The sequence below is a fragment of the Panicum virgatum genome, chromosome 4K (genome assembly GCF_016808335.1).
Source record: "Panicum virgatum strain AP13 chromosome 4K, P.virgatum_v5, whole genome shotgun sequence".
NCBI classification, from domain to species: Eukaryota; Viridiplantae; Streptophyta; class Magnoliopsida; order Poales; family Poaceae; genus Panicum; species Panicum virgatum.
The window spans coordinates 7,270,736-7,286,020 of record NC_053139.1 but is presented as its reverse complement, the minus strand read 5'-3'; the positions used below and the strand labels follow the sequence as shown (position 1 = coordinate 7,286,020).

Genomic DNA, 15,285 nt, shown 5'->3' with positions numbered 1-15,285 from the left:
CCAGCTACAGGTGATGGATCCTGAAATCATGACGCGCGCGATATATAGTTGTTCCGGAACCGAAGTCCCCCATTTTTTTTCTTAAAAAAACGAAGTCCTACGGAGCCGATTGGCCCGATTCCCATGGACCCAATGCGCTAGTAGCCTTAGTACTGTAGTACTCCGTAGCTAGGCCGCCCCCATGATGCATTGCAAACCAACGCCCCTACCCGTTTCCGGATGATCGCCAGTGAGTGGATCAGCCGACCAAACACACTCATCACCCGTTGTCCATCACATCACTGACGCAGCTCCTACGCTCGCTCGGTAGGGGAAAAGGAGAAAAAAAAAGGCTACCCGTGTAGTATGCTTTGCTTGCAAGCGCTGCGATCGCAATTCCCGCGTGATTAGCTGACCCGAACCACGCAACCCGATCGACCTGCCCCTGCCCGCCGCCACTTGCCCGCACCGCACGACCCGCCGCGCTCCAGGCTAAACTAATCGAGCCCCCGGCCCAACCGCGCCCGGGTCAAAAGCCGAGTGGTTAGCTAGCCAGCCAGGCCCCCCGCGGCCGAGCTGACCCCATGCAATCCATTCCCAGGCCGCAACTCCCGGCCCACGCCCGCGTCTCCCGGCGCCGCGAGCTCACCCGGCCGGCCGGTGCGGGCGGCGCGGTGGACTCGGGCGCCGCCGCAGGCAGGGCAACCCGAGCGCCGCGGTTGCCACTTGCCATGCCAGGTAAAACCCGGCGCGGCCGGACGCGGACGTGTGCTCGCGCCGCGCGCATGCAGCAGCAACTACCGCTTCCAAGCCGCGTTGATTTAGTAAGACTAACCAGGCGCGCGGTCAAACCGGCGCCGTTTCAACCAGCTCGCGCCCAACGGGCGCCGGACACGTGGAGGGACGGGGGCGTCACGGCGCGCTTAGTTTACCCACCGCCACGGGCGGGTCCATCCGGTGGATTAGAAGAGATGAATTGCCGGTCAAGGGAAGTGGATTAAGGGGTTGCTCAGGGATGATGATGGGATGGGACACGGTCCGGTCGCGGCGGCTTTGCTTGTTGTTTTCGGGTAACGAACGAACGGCCACCTGCTGCTGCCGCAACCAAACCATGATTAGCGAGAGGCTTGGCAGGCGGATTACAGGGGGCTCCAGCCCCCTATTGTCCAAAACTTCATGGAGCCCCCTACAGCCTCTTAAAATTTTGGAGACTATTGATGAAGGAAGAGAGAGCAAGGAAGAAGAAGGGTCACCAGTCCCATGCCTTCCATTCCTGGCTTCGCCACTGTTGGCTGCTTGTCCGAGGTGGCGCGGCGAGCAAAACGGAACAGTGTACCGCTCGCCGTAGGTGCCACCAAATGCGGGGCCCGCAGGTGAGAGGGTGCTGACGCAGGGCCCACGCGCACAGCGACGGCGCGGCGGAACCCTGCCTGCCTCTGCGGCTCTGCCTGATCAGAGGGAGGAGGATTGAGCATGGTTTCTGTGGCGTCGCGTTCCGGCCCACCCGGTGTGCCCATTTTGCAGCGGAACTTGTTGCACTTGCACGGAAACGGTCTACTATCAGCAGTATTATTTTCCATCATCAAATCAAACACAAAGGATATCTGTGTTATCGGCATGCCGGATCAAATCGCCATGTACCGCGCAAAGGCGGGGACAAACTGTTTTTCCAGAGTGTATCTAGCTACGTACACCGCCGCCATGCGTCATCTCTATTAGAACACCGCTTGCTGTGTTTACGGCACTGTGCGATCCCTAGTATTCGTGTCCAAATTTTTGATATGATAAGACTCTCTTTTTGGCATGTCGTGGTGTTTTGTGCAAGCGTCGTTGCCACCTTCCGACACGCGAAGTACAGGTGTCAATGAGTATTATTGTATAAACGCACACGCGTCTTATGTCTGGATATACATGTAAAATGACATCGTCAACTACTTTTTTATGAGCTGAAATCCATAGATATGTCTATTTCATCAAAACTCATCTCCATACTTGCTAATTATACATAAAAGCAAATGCGGAAATATCAATACCATCTTAAAAAACATGTCAAACATAATTAACCCAACAAATCAATCAGCCGCTTACTAACATAATAGTTACAAAATACAGTATCTTACAGCTCCACAAATGATGTCATGAGATGATGACACGGGAAAAAATATACATCAAATAGTCCTCCCAAGTCCCAACCCATTCCATCCATCAAGCCCCCGAAGAAAAAACAGAAGGAAAAAAAGGATGCGTGCAGAAATGAACAAAAAGAGAGGTGGTGATAAACAAAAAGGGCAGCGGCACCAACTGCCGTGGCTTTCCTCCTGCTAGTGCTGTGCTGCGCTGCACCCGCTGGCTCGGCGTCGTCAGAAATTCAGCAGCCCAACGCGTCTTCCAGTCTCCGCCCCCGGCAAGCAAGACCGCAAAAGCCACTCCTTTTTCTCCTCCGCCCAAACCGCCGCCTCCACTCCTCTCCTGTCCTTCTCCCCTCCCCTAAACCGAGTCACCTCCGCTCCCTCATCCTCCTCCAGCAGCCCCCCGCTTGGCTGCCGCGCTCGCTCATCGCAATCCTAATCTCCTCCTCCCTGGTAAGTGTTCTGCCTGGTACTCTGGTTCTTCCCCCGTTTAAACGCTTCGACTTACGGTACCACCGTGATCTTTCGATAGCTATTCACTGCATGTGCACGACCCCGCTACATGCTTTCCGTCTGTGCGGCCTTGGCTCTGTTCTTGATGGGGTTTTGGTCGCCCGTGGCGCGTGCCCTCTGCGGCGACCTGGTGATTGCCGTTTCTTCGCGGGGTTTATTAGTTTGTGTCGCCAAGGGGCGAGAACAATGTCAGAGATGGTCCAGATGGAGATGGACTGTCGCACGGGATTGATTGATGCAGGTGTTATATTCTGATCGCGGTTTCGCTTTTCTTTTTTTTGAACTTCGTAGATGCATGCGGATGATTGTATTCCTAAGTGAAATTTTTTATCTTTTTTTTCGCGCAACCTGTTCTTGCTGCCTAAATTTGTGTCTGGAAATCTTAGAGGGAGTAGAAGGGAAAGGGGGCAAAACAAGAAGCGATTTCGTGGCCCTGATTCTGAATAAGGGTGTTTGGTGATAGATTTTTACCATACAGATGTGAGAGGAATTACATTTGGTTGTAGAGCGCGTCATATCAGCCGCTCTTGTCTGTATGTCGCTGTTTATTGGCTGACAACGTTTCTGTTTCGCACAAACCAGAAGGCATAAATGCTTCTTGATAGCCTAGTTATGAGTTTTTATGGTGGACAATCATGGGCTTTAAAGTGTTACTGTATTGTCAGCTGTAAATGATTAGTGTGGGCTGTAGCGGTTTAGCTTTCTGTGACTACTGATTGATGAGAAAATAAACTGGTATAAGTATACAGCAGAATGTGAATTACCATTTGAGCAATTGAGGGTAGCATTAGTTGGCTTAGTTATTCGGTGGGTTCAATCGTAGGCTCTTATTCGTTCAGCCATGTCAGTGAGACAGTAACAGAATGTTTGAGTCACTTGTTGCTTTGCACCAAGAGAATCAGAGTCTGACTTGACTGGCAGAACAGAGCTGTGAAGTTGTGTTCACTTGGCACCGTGATCAAAGAAGAATAGTTTAATTAACATGACTGCTGGAACTTCAATTATGCTTTTACTTGTCACATAATATATGTTTAATGATGAAGAACGGCTCAGGGCCGAAGCTTGTGTTGTATATAAAGCTTTTATGTTGTAATTCCATCAGTAATTGTATTCATCTATTCCTCTTTTCTAACAGTTCTGCTACCATCAAGTAATGAAGTTCTATGTGCTTGATTTGACTGTCCATCCCAACTTTTCATGTTCCGATGGAAAATATCCAAACTATTGAAAACTTCAATCCCACCACCGGTGGAAAAATTCTATGCTTTACTATCATGAACATGACAGTGACATGTGCTGAGGACCTGAGGGGCTTTGAGGGGCACCTGTCAACTGCATGCAGTAAACACAAGAATTTAAATTACTGAGGAATATTTAATATTGGCTTCCTTGAGTGGTTAAAGCGTGTTCCCAATATATGTTTCTTCAAGATCTTTAAGCTCCCAAGGAACATTTTGTTACATCTTTTCATTATTGGTCCATGCATGCAATCTGTGAATAGCTGACAGCTGTTCTTTTAGCATCATTATGTGCTGCCTTTGTATAAAAGGAAACATTCGGGCCATCTAATATTTTCTTTCATAATTAACTGATTTTCTCTTTTTGAATGTAGGCATCACCAGCTTGTCATATGTGGATCCTTTTTAAGTCTCTAGAAGCCATTTTCTAAAGAACATTCTGGGGAGAGGTTGCGACTAGCATTTCTGTTGATTAACATGGACTACTCTTCTGGTTCCTACTTCTCACCATGGCCTGTCAATTCTGCCTCTGAGAGGTACAGTTTGACTGATGGTTCAGTGGAATCATTTGGAGATGGAAGCATGCCACCTTCAAGCTATTTCATGACAGCTAGTTCAGACCACAGTTTAAAATTCAATGGGCATGAACAGGACTCCACTATGCTTACAAACGAGCGATTAACCTATGCGGATACTGGACATGCTGATATGTTACCTGGTGCGATTCTATCCAGGGATAAGATTCCTGAAAATCTTCTGAAGCTTCAACGACTGCAGAACAATGGCAATCTGCAGAGTAATTTAGTGAACCCACGGGTGCTTCAGCGCACTTCAACACCGGGAGGATTTCATCAGCAAATGAATACATCTTGCCTTTCAGAAATGCCTCATGCCTTATCCAGTTCAATTGATAGTAACAGCAGTGAAGTTTCCGCTTTTCTCGCTGATGTCAATGCTGTATCTTCAGCCTCGAGCTTATGTCCCACATTCCAAAATCATCCTTCATTCATGGAACCAGTGAATATAGAAGCTTTCAGTTTCCAAGGGGCACAATGTGACGCTATTTTGAACAAAACAAGCCATCCAAACGGGAATATCTCAGTTTTTGACAATGCTACCTTGGCATCACTACATGTAATGCTCACTACAGAAATGTCTTTTTCTTCAAAAAGAAAAGCATACGTATATATAGCTGCTATGTTATCTATCTCATTCAGTTAATTTTGAGTTGTTCTTGAATACAGGATAGCAAAGAGTTTATCAGTAGTAGGCTTCCCTCGTTTTCTAGTGTCCAGGAAACAAACCTAGCTGCCATTGGTTTCAAGACTCAAAAACAGGTTTAATTTTCAAACAGTACCTCTAAAGAACAATATCTGCAACTGCATTTTACTGTTCATTCGGACTGCACCAGTAACTCAACTTCCATACCGCAGGAGCAAAATCCAATGTGTAATGTGCCTATCCCTGCTTTCACTGCTCGTAACCAGATGGCGGTCACAACAACACAAGGAGCTCAGATTCTTCAACAGGTTTTTTACCTTTTCTCTTAGAAAAAAATACATTCTCCTCAGTTACTGTATTACTTTTGTGCTGCCTTTCATCAGATTGTACCTGACTTAGGGTTCGTATTTGCCAATGTTTAGATGCCTTCATTGGTCAATGAAAATAAAAGTGACTGTCCTGTTAGCCGTCCTGATGATGTGCAAAACCAAGCAAATTCAGCTGGAAATGGCGTCGGCATGAAGCCGCGAGTAAGGGCTCGTCGTGGACAGGCAACTGATCCTCATAGTATCGCTGAACGGGTGAGTTCTTTTGTGAGATCACTTCACTTCAGGACAAATTGAAGAGATATTTAATATTTTTGAATTATTTGTTTTTCTTGCTACCTGTAGCTTAAAGTTTTAACTGCAATTTCTTATTTGTCTGCAGCTTCGCAGAGAAAAAATTTCAGATAGGATGAAAAATCTGCAAGACCTCGTCCCTAATTCCAATAAGGTACATTTTTTTTGTTTTTGTTTAACTTGTGCTGTGCATTTTCAGATTGCAACTACAATTACAGTTATTAGAATTGGTCATTGAGCTAATACCATTTCCTTAATACAATAACGTGCAACTTTTCTGGGTGCTGAAAAAACCTACCTAGTAAGACAATAGAAGCAAGCAATTATTGAATTTCAGCTTCTTTTTGGAGTAAATAATTTTAAGTTTGTAACTCTACAAACATACTGGATCCAAACATTTGATCTGTTGGGGCCAACAATATTCACTACCTGTTTTGCCATTGGTTCAGTCCACTGTGGTTGCAGCTTTAAAGAAATAGATGTTTAGGCCATGTTTGGATTGGATGTATTACACTGGAAAGTTACGGATCTACTTCCGAATTGAACTAAATGCTACATTCCAATGAAACACCACTCATTCAAAGTCCATGCTTCTGTTGATGCTGAACTTGTATAATTTAGGTTAAATATCATACCAAAGAATGGCAATTTACCTTGCTTTCAAACTAACTGTTCAAATAAAAATAGCGTGACAAATCTTTTTTATGCAAGCAGGCAGACAAGGCATCCATGCTGGATGAAATAATTGATTATGTGAAATTTCTTCAGCTTCAGGTCAAGGTATGGTTGTGAACAGTTTTTGAAACAAGCACTGGTAGCTTTCCATTTCTAGATGATAAACTTGCTTGGTTTCAGGTCTTGAGCATGAGTAGGCTAGGATCTCCCGGAGCAGTTCTTCCCCTTCTCACGGAATCCCAAACTGAGGTGCCTAACCTTCTTACAACTTACATGAATTCTTGCATTCTTGTTCTATAATTGCCACCTATCTTTTCATTTGTTTATCCAATTGCAATGCCTCGAATAACTTCAACTATGAACAGTCCTATAGTTCCACTTGCACTGTAGTTGCATTACTTCCTGAATTTTACATTGAGATACCAGTAGTTCACTTCAATCCACTCATCCACTGTCATGATTCATGTAGGGTTGCCACGGTCAACCTCTGTCAGCTTCGACCAATGCACAAGGACTGCTGGACGCACAAGACTCAGAAGATGGCTTAGCCTTTGAGGAAGAGGTGGTCAAGCTGATGGAAACAAGCATCACCAGCGCCATGCATTACCTTCAGAATAAGGGGCTCTGCCTGATGCCAGTTGCTCTCGCTTCCGCTATATCCACCCAGAAAGGTGTATCCGATACTGCGATCCCTCCTGAACGGTGAAGTGAAGACACATGCTCCCCCCATCAGCATGAGGAAACTACTGCAGGAAACAGAACCTGACTGCTGAAGACGCAGTTTATACCCCGTGGAGTACAAAGATAGGATAGGAAGTTAGTCTGACCAAAGTTCAGTTCATGTCCTAATCTACTAATCTGCTTCTCGGAACCTATTGCACATCAGTTGATGTGTATTTTTCCTCTTTTCTGCTTTTCCTTTTTTTTTCCTGGATTGCATCAGGGACAGGGAATAGTGCGGGTTGGAAAGTTTGTATCTGGATCTCTATCAGGGTTTCTCTTTTGTGCATATAAAATGTGATATCTATCGGTAACCGGTTCAGTTTGACATCTGTGCTAGACATATTGTGTTGGTGGTTGCTGCAGGTGAAAGGTGATCATGTGCTACCATGAATCTTTGGAGCCATCACATTGTGTAGATCACCACAATGTGCTGGGAGGCCTTGCTACATCGTACACGTGTGGACTCCCCGCCGATGTGAGTTCTCGACCGGCTTTCACTCTCGGTTTGTTACCTGTAGCCATCTCCCATCTGTAGACAGCTCCAGATGATGTGATGTAGAGTTTTGGCAGCAACTTCTTGGTTTTCCTTTCCACGAATCTTTTTTTTCTGAAGAAAATGATAGCGTTTAGCTGGGTTCACTATTATTGAATGACTTGCAACGAGGAACCCATGGGTGATGCTCAGAATCGACGCCTGCAGACTGCAGGGTAGTGACTAGTGAATGCCTGAATGGTGATCAAGGCAGAAGGGTACTGATGACTGGTCAGCCGCCTACGGAATCAATGAATAGGTTCATGTTGATGATGCCCTGCCAGAAAGGTTAAGGGGACAGAGTGAGCCTGACACGACACACAACATGTCAACCAACATGTCCTGACAAGAGCACGAAACATTGAGACCATTTCCTGTGAATGTGTCACGGCTACTTGTAGGCTTGTGTAGCATCTAGCATCAGATGACTGAAAATGAGTAGCCAGACAGCATGATAAAGACGTGCCTTGGGTCATCAGGGGTGGGTGCCTTTCTCTCTTTTTTTTTCATGGTAAACTACCAAGTTCCTTGCTGAACAACGCGAAATGGTTCTGCAAAAGTGGCCACCTTACATATAGCCACTTTGCAAGTGTTGTTATAGGAGACAACATAAGGCCACTTTGCCTCAGATCTTAGCTGATGATCTGGCTGTTTCGCTCTCGGCGACGAAACTTAACTCCAACTATAAATTCTGTTGGAGAAGCCATTTGTTCTAGACCAAAATTAGGAGGAAGAAGAATCAGAGAACGGCATTGGAGTTCATTTTCAAAGGTCCAATGACTTCTATTCTAATCAGTTGAATTTTTTTTTGCCACTGGTGTGTCTCCTAACCGACCCTAAGCTACAGCATTAGACTGTCCTGAAACCAAACATCATCTTTTTCTCTCTTTTTTATGTGAATCTGCATGAACCAAAGAATTTTAGGGCTGTGGCCAATTATGTCAAATAACCTTTCATGTTTGACATGCCTCAACATTTGTTTGTGATTAAGAAAATTCACAGTTGCTCAGAGAGAGAGAGAGAGAGAGAGAGAGAGAGAGAGAGAGAGAGAGAGAGAGAGAGAGAGAGAGAGAGAGAGAGAGAGAGAGAGAGAGAGAGAGAGAGAGAGGATTGTTTGCTCTACCCTTTGCTTAGATCATTGCCCGTTCAAAATTGGATGGCCAAGCAACTGTTTACTGATTCCACGTCAACAGATAGGATTGGTCATTGGTGCCTGGTCGATTAGGGAAAAGAAGATGATAATGTTTGTGAGGTCATGGCCGGGGCCCACCAAACGCAGCAGGCAAGCCGTGGCATGCGGCGACAAAAAACCATGAGCTACTTAGAATACTGTTCCGAGAGCACAAGGCTGAGGCCTAAACGAAAATACACTTTCATTGCACTTATAAGTAACACCTTCCTTATTGAGCCATGCAGCAAATTAATGGACCTTCCTCTACTATGTCCATTTCCTATAAATGCAATCTTTTCAGCATAGTGGAGATCCCAACACCTTTCTTCTCAGCAGAGCCGAAATCAATGGCAGTCAGGAGCTCATGGTATCACCATCCTTCTTCCACCATGGCCATGATCAGCCCAAGGCTTGGCATAAGGAGGTCAGCCTTAAGGCTCAGCACCTCTGCTCACGGCAGTAGCTCTCCATCACACCTCTCCTTTGCTGCTGCAACAGACAACAAGAAGGTAGGCACATACACATGGAGTAGAACATGATGTAACAAGGAGGGTATGCAGCTTGGGGCTCTAGTTTTTCTGATTTGTTTTCTATACAAATTGACAGGCGTTTGAAGACCAATTGAGAGGGATAGTGTGCTAGAGATGAGAAGGGGGAGATGATCTGCGAAGGGTACGACGAAGGCCCCAGGCTTGGGATGCTGTTGCCAGAGAAGGCCTGCTTCCCTTGGTAATAAGCATCTGGATTCTGAACATTCTGCATCTTCATACTCGGTATGTCGGCATGGCGGAAACAAGGGTGTTGTCTGATTAGAAATCCTATTGTCCTTATGTTGTGAAACTGTAGGCTTGTGGGAGTTCAAGTTACTGATTTCATCCAGCTTGCCATGCTCCTTGTTTTCGAGGACGCCGAAGCTCAGCTCAAGAGTGATCAGAAGAGCCAGCTCTGAACATGAAGCTGACCATGTATATGTCATAGTCTAGAGTGATGCATAAGAATAACTGCGAAGGTTGAAGCAGGAATGAAGAAGAAGATTGAAGCTTAGTCTTCTAGTTTTTTTCTTTATTCTTTAGTTTCTCTAGTTTTTCTGAAATTCCTCATTTGAGGTTTAGAGTCTAAGAACTCTTGTAACTCGAGGGTTGGATCCCTGTTTTGGCTGTAGACATTCTCTTGAGAGTGTTCAAATCCGGGACATTCCTTTATCTAAAAAAAAGAATAACTGCGAAGGTGTAGCACTTGGTTGCTTATATGGCTCCTCCTGTTCAATTCCCCTCTAGTTCAAAGGGGGTGGAACTGGGGAATTGAATTTGAAGCCTTGTATTTAAAAGATGGCATTGCATTAGCACCATAGACTATGACATATATAGTTTGGTTTTTACCTGCACTTTCTGAAGCGGTGGTTTATTTACCTGCATTAGCGCTGTGTTTCTTCAGAACTACTGTTGAGTTAGAGAATAGGCACTTGTCACTGCAATCCACCTGGCCCCTTGAACATCCGCGTGAACACACACGAGTCTAGGGACAGCAGGATTAGAGATCTTGGAAGCCTTGCCCCAGGGGAACAAGGCTCAAGGCAGTTCCGATCCACTTGTTGGCTGCGGCTGCAGGTTCCTGGGACAGCCAGCTTTCAGGCTGCAGGTTCCTGGGACAGCCAGCTTTCATCGCGTCTGACTTCCCAATGCCACGCATTCCGAAACAGCAGCTCACGCTTTCAATCAGTCATCACACGGTGTGGATCCACCAGTGAAAAGCTCCGGCAACGACGGCAAAGAAGCCGGCTGCAACCGGAAGATCGCTGAGCGGAAAAAGAATAATGTACACTCCCAATCTCCCATGAAGAAATGACACGCCCGACACCTTTTGACAATCTCAAAAACAAGAAGGGGATGAGCTAGCGATTGGACGCAGAGGGAGAAGTTTGCAGGGGAGACAATGTTGGGTTGTGTGTGTGTGTGTGGAGGCCCAAGGGCTTATGTATGATGTATATATTTGTGTCCTACCTAAGCAAGAGAAGGGGGTTCCAGATATTTCCCCACTGAAGGTCTATGATCTCTAACAAAGCAAGTGCACCCGAATACCTTGAGTGGAAGAATGAATTCATTCCTTCCAAATATCATTTCATAGGGAGTCTTCATCTCAAGCACTCTTGATGGGGTGCGATTGATAAGATAAGTAGCAGTTAGAACTGCCTCGCTCCATAAGAACTTTGGCACATTCATTGTGAACATTAGTGACCGAGCTATTTCTAAGAGATGACGATTCTTCCTTTCAGCTACTCCATTTTGTGGAGGTGTACCTGGACATGATGTTTGATGTAATATTCCCTCAGCTGAAAGAAAAATGGAAAACTCATCATTCACGTACTCTGCTCCATTGTCAGTTCTGATCATCCTAACTTGAGTATTGAACTGAGTCTTGATGCATGCATAGAAATCCTTGAAGCATTTAAATACCTCATTCTTATGCCTCATCAGATACACCCATGTCATACGAGAATAGCAATCAATGAATGTCACAAAATACTTCATTCCACTAATAGAGACCACAGGAGATGTCCACACATCAGAATGGACTGATAGAAAGGGCAATGTGCTTCTAAGCCCTCTACTAATATAGGATGCTCAGGTATGTTTCCCATACTCACATGCATCACACACCAACTTGCCCTTGTCCACCTTGCTCATCATATCAGGAAAAGCTTTGCACATAGTATCAAAGGACAAATGACCCAATCGACAATGCTGGAGAATCACCTTAGCCTCCTCTTCACTTGTAGCAACCGATAGAGCAGTACATGATGACTTTTCTATGCTTCTATCTAAGAACCATAAACCATTACGTCTGATGCCACTGCCAAGCATCCTTCCTGGATGACCTGATTTCGCACACAAATTGTGATTTGGATCAATTGGTGTTGATGCAAGCCGACATCCAAGCATACCAGTCTCATTGAGCAAGTCAAGAATATACTTTCTTTGTGAGAGAACAAAGCACGTGGAGATAGATCGATTCTTCATCAAGGAAAAATTGGATGATGGTTCTATTGAGTTAAGGCATGTAAACTCAGGTAGTCAAATAGCAGATAGCCTAACTAAGGGTTTGAGAGTTATAGATTGCAATGTAGCATGTGACAAGATGGGAATGATAGATATATATCACCCATCTTGAGGGGGAGTGTTGGGTTGTGTGTGTGTGTGGAGGCCCAAGGGCTTATGTATGATGTATATATTTGTGTCCTACCTAAGCAAGAGAAGAGGGTTCCAGATATTTCCCCAATCCCCTGGTTCCAACAGACAAGTAAGTATTTGTTTGTATAAATAGGGTGGCAGCTTGGCGTCCGGTGCGCACTACCAATTTGTTAGGCTGTGGAGCCACGGGGCAGCACATGCACATGACCAGAAGTTTTCAGCAGCAGGTCTGGCTGGCCATTATTAGTAAGCAGTAACTCACACATGATTGGATCGGCTAAGTGGTTGTATTCGTCAGTAGTCACATTAGAGCATCTCCAAGAGTGCCCAAAATTTGTCTTGAGAGGAATAAGAGATATCAGATTAGCTATTTGTCTTGAGTTGAGTAGCCATGGGTAACAAAAATTGTTTTCCTGTTTGTTCAGGAATAGTGACATCAGACAGCATGATAATGGACTGCATTCTGCACAACAGCACAAGCACCCTTGGTCGAAGCCATTTAAGAATTAAGACCACCTATAACGCACTGAATGTCCTGTTTATGGCTCTCCGGATATGTCCGGATGAAAGCGCTGGGAGTCCACACAAAAATGTAGCTGATGAACTGGTCATCCATGGCTGGATGTAATGCAATTCTTGACCAAGAACAGAGCTGAAAGCAGAGCACACAAGTCCGATTCTTCCAATGCTTGGAGAGAGAAATAGCCATTGCACAGGGAAACAACTCAGAAAAGCAGAGTACATGTTGTCTAGGAAGTTTGAGTCGGCGTGCAAGCAGAAGAGCTAGGGAAATCCTGAAGCTGCAGCCCGCAGGAGGCTCGTGGTAGTACGAGGGCTGGAATTGGGTCGTCAAGTAGTATAGCTTGAACTTAACATGACGAAGTTGACACACCTCTCTGATGGCTTTGGATCGTTCAAGCCGCCAGTTTTTTTAGATAAAGGATAGATACGATCCGGCTTCATCTACGTAAAGTAGAATCAGTCCACTTATTACAAACGAGTAAAAGATTCCAAACACTCCCACAAACAAGTCCACGCCACTACCTGGCGAGTTCATCTCCCTCTTTTTGCCCGTCCTATCATTCTGACGGTCGAGAAACCTGAGCGTACAGTGCCCCAGCGGCCAGCCTTCACGCTGCCCGGCTCACAGTCGGCCGCTGAATTTTCTACACCTGCCATGTCCGGTTCCTGAGTGCCACGCATTCCTAGTAGTTCTTCCTAACGACTGGGCATGGCCAGAGGGAGAAGTGTGATGCTGCAATGATGTTTTGTGAATAGCTGTGGCGCCATGATCCAGCAGGTGACGAGCACTCGAGAAGCATATATAGATGTTCATGCTGCCTGCCACCACACGTCTTTATTTACAAGGCTTACCCATAGATGGTTGTACAATTCATCAACCATATCACACATCACATTAGAGGGCATGTTCCAGGATATGAGGGCCAGACCTTCCTTCAAGATGGTAGATTCCACGTTCAACCCACGTGGAGCAAGTCAATGTGATTCAATGACTGGCTGATTGTACCACAATTTGATGCTGGAGTGCTGGACACATTAGGGGCATAGTGGCTGCTGTATCGTGACATCACAAGACACCGTCATGTCTGATTTCCTCGTGTCCGATGCAATCTCTTTGTTACTCACTTTCAGAACAAAGTAACAAAGTAGGCATGATCTGAATAATGCTTCCTTGCAATGTCCTTGCTGCCACACCAGCGCTAACCACATAAGAGGGGACGCATAATTCATCCAAGCTAAATTTGGTGGCTTCTATAGCAGATTCAACATTTCTTTTTTTTTGATAAAACAGGAGGGGAGAGATCCCCTGCTGGTTATATATACTAATCTATTAATCCGTGCTCCCACACGGGCTAGTTAGAGATATCTAATAATTATCTATCTCACACTCTCTTTAACCAATCAAATATTCTAATCCAGTACTGCAAAAATAAATATTTATCATTATATAATTGTAATAAATGTGATAGGTTTAGTTACTAATAATTTTCTCACTTTGCATCACACCTCCATATATGTTTGATTGAACACTTTGTTTGAGCTATGTGAACAATATAAAAATTGATATTCTTATCACTTCTCTTGTACATGATATATGGTGACAAACACCTTATGATTAGTATATATATTTATATAAATAATAACATAAATAATGTATTGATAATGATAGAAATAGTAATTTAGAATTTTATATTGATGCACTTTAAGATTTTATTATAATAACATAATTTTGTTTCAGATTTGGGGTTGATTTTAACTTTTATTACCTTATAATTGGATAATATATATGAAAATTTAGGGGTTATTTTATATTATTTTATAATGGCATAAGTGGGTAATTTACATGAAGATTAGGGGGTTACTTTAGATTATTTTTTATAATGGCAGAGGTGGGTGATTTAGATACATATTTAGGGGGTTACTTTAGTTTATTTTCATAATGACAAAGGTGGGTAATTTATTAAAAAGGATAACAGATCCAATGGCTATTATGATTAGAGTTGCCGAATTGATGGCCGGATGTTTCTGATTTTTGTGAGAATTTGTAGGATTTCTCTATTTTTTTAGACTGTTCACCTAGGATCCTAGGTGGCTTCACCTGGAGGCTTCAAAAGGAGCCTCCAATTAGTAATAGTAAGACTAGTCTATCAACCCGTGCTCCCGCACGGGCTAGTTAGAGATATCTAATAATTATCTATCTCACACTCTCTTTAATCAATTAAATATTCTAATCCAGTAGTGCAAAGATACATATTTATCATTATGTAATTGTAATAAATGTGATAGGTTTAGTTACTAACAATTTTTTCTCACTTCGCATCACACCTCCATATATGTTTGATTGAACACTTTGTTTAAGCTATGTGAGCAACATGAAAATTGATATTCTTATCTCTTCTCTTATACATGAATATATGGTGACAAACACATTATGGTTAGTATGTTTATACAAATAATAACATAAATAATATATCAATAATGATAGGAATAGTAATTTAGAATTTTATATTGATGCACTTTAAGATTTTATTATAATAACATAATTTTGATTCAGATTTGGGGTTCATTTTAACTTTTTATTAATGATAGGAATAGTAATTTAGAATTTTATATTGATGAACTTTAAGATTTTATTATAATAACATAATTTTGATTCATATTTGGGGTCCATTTTAACTTTTTATTATGTTATCATTGGATAACATAAATGAAAATTTAGGGGGTTATTTGATATTATTTTATAATGGCATAAGTGGGTAATTTACATGAAGATT

At 43.8% G+C, this 15,285-nt stretch overlaps 1 protein-coding gene and 1 pseudogene across 1 annotated transcript; both read left to right on the top strand.

The window, feature by feature from the left end:
- Window positions 1–2,320: 2,320 nt before the first annotated feature.
- On the top strand, window positions 2,321–7,423 carry LOC120702900 (transcription factor bHLH110-like). The gene is made up of 9 exons (XM_039986868.1): window positions 2,321–2,561; window positions 4,234–4,993; window positions 5,104–5,196; window positions 5,293–5,388; window positions 5,503–5,661; window positions 5,789–5,854; window positions 6,415–6,480; window positions 6,556–6,624; window positions 6,845–7,423. Exons 2-9 carry the CDS (start codon window positions 4,337–4,339, stop codon window positions 7,079–7,081), a joined length of 1,443 nt encoding a protein of 480 aa, XP_039842802.1. The 5' UTR covers window positions 2,321–2,561; window positions 4,234–4,336; the 3' UTR covers window positions 7,082–7,423.
- A 1,536-nt stretch (window positions 7,424–8,959) lies between these two features.
- Window positions 8,960–10,179, top strand: LOC120702899 (annotated as a pseudogene).
- Window positions 10,180–15,285: the final 5,106 nt, after the last annotated feature.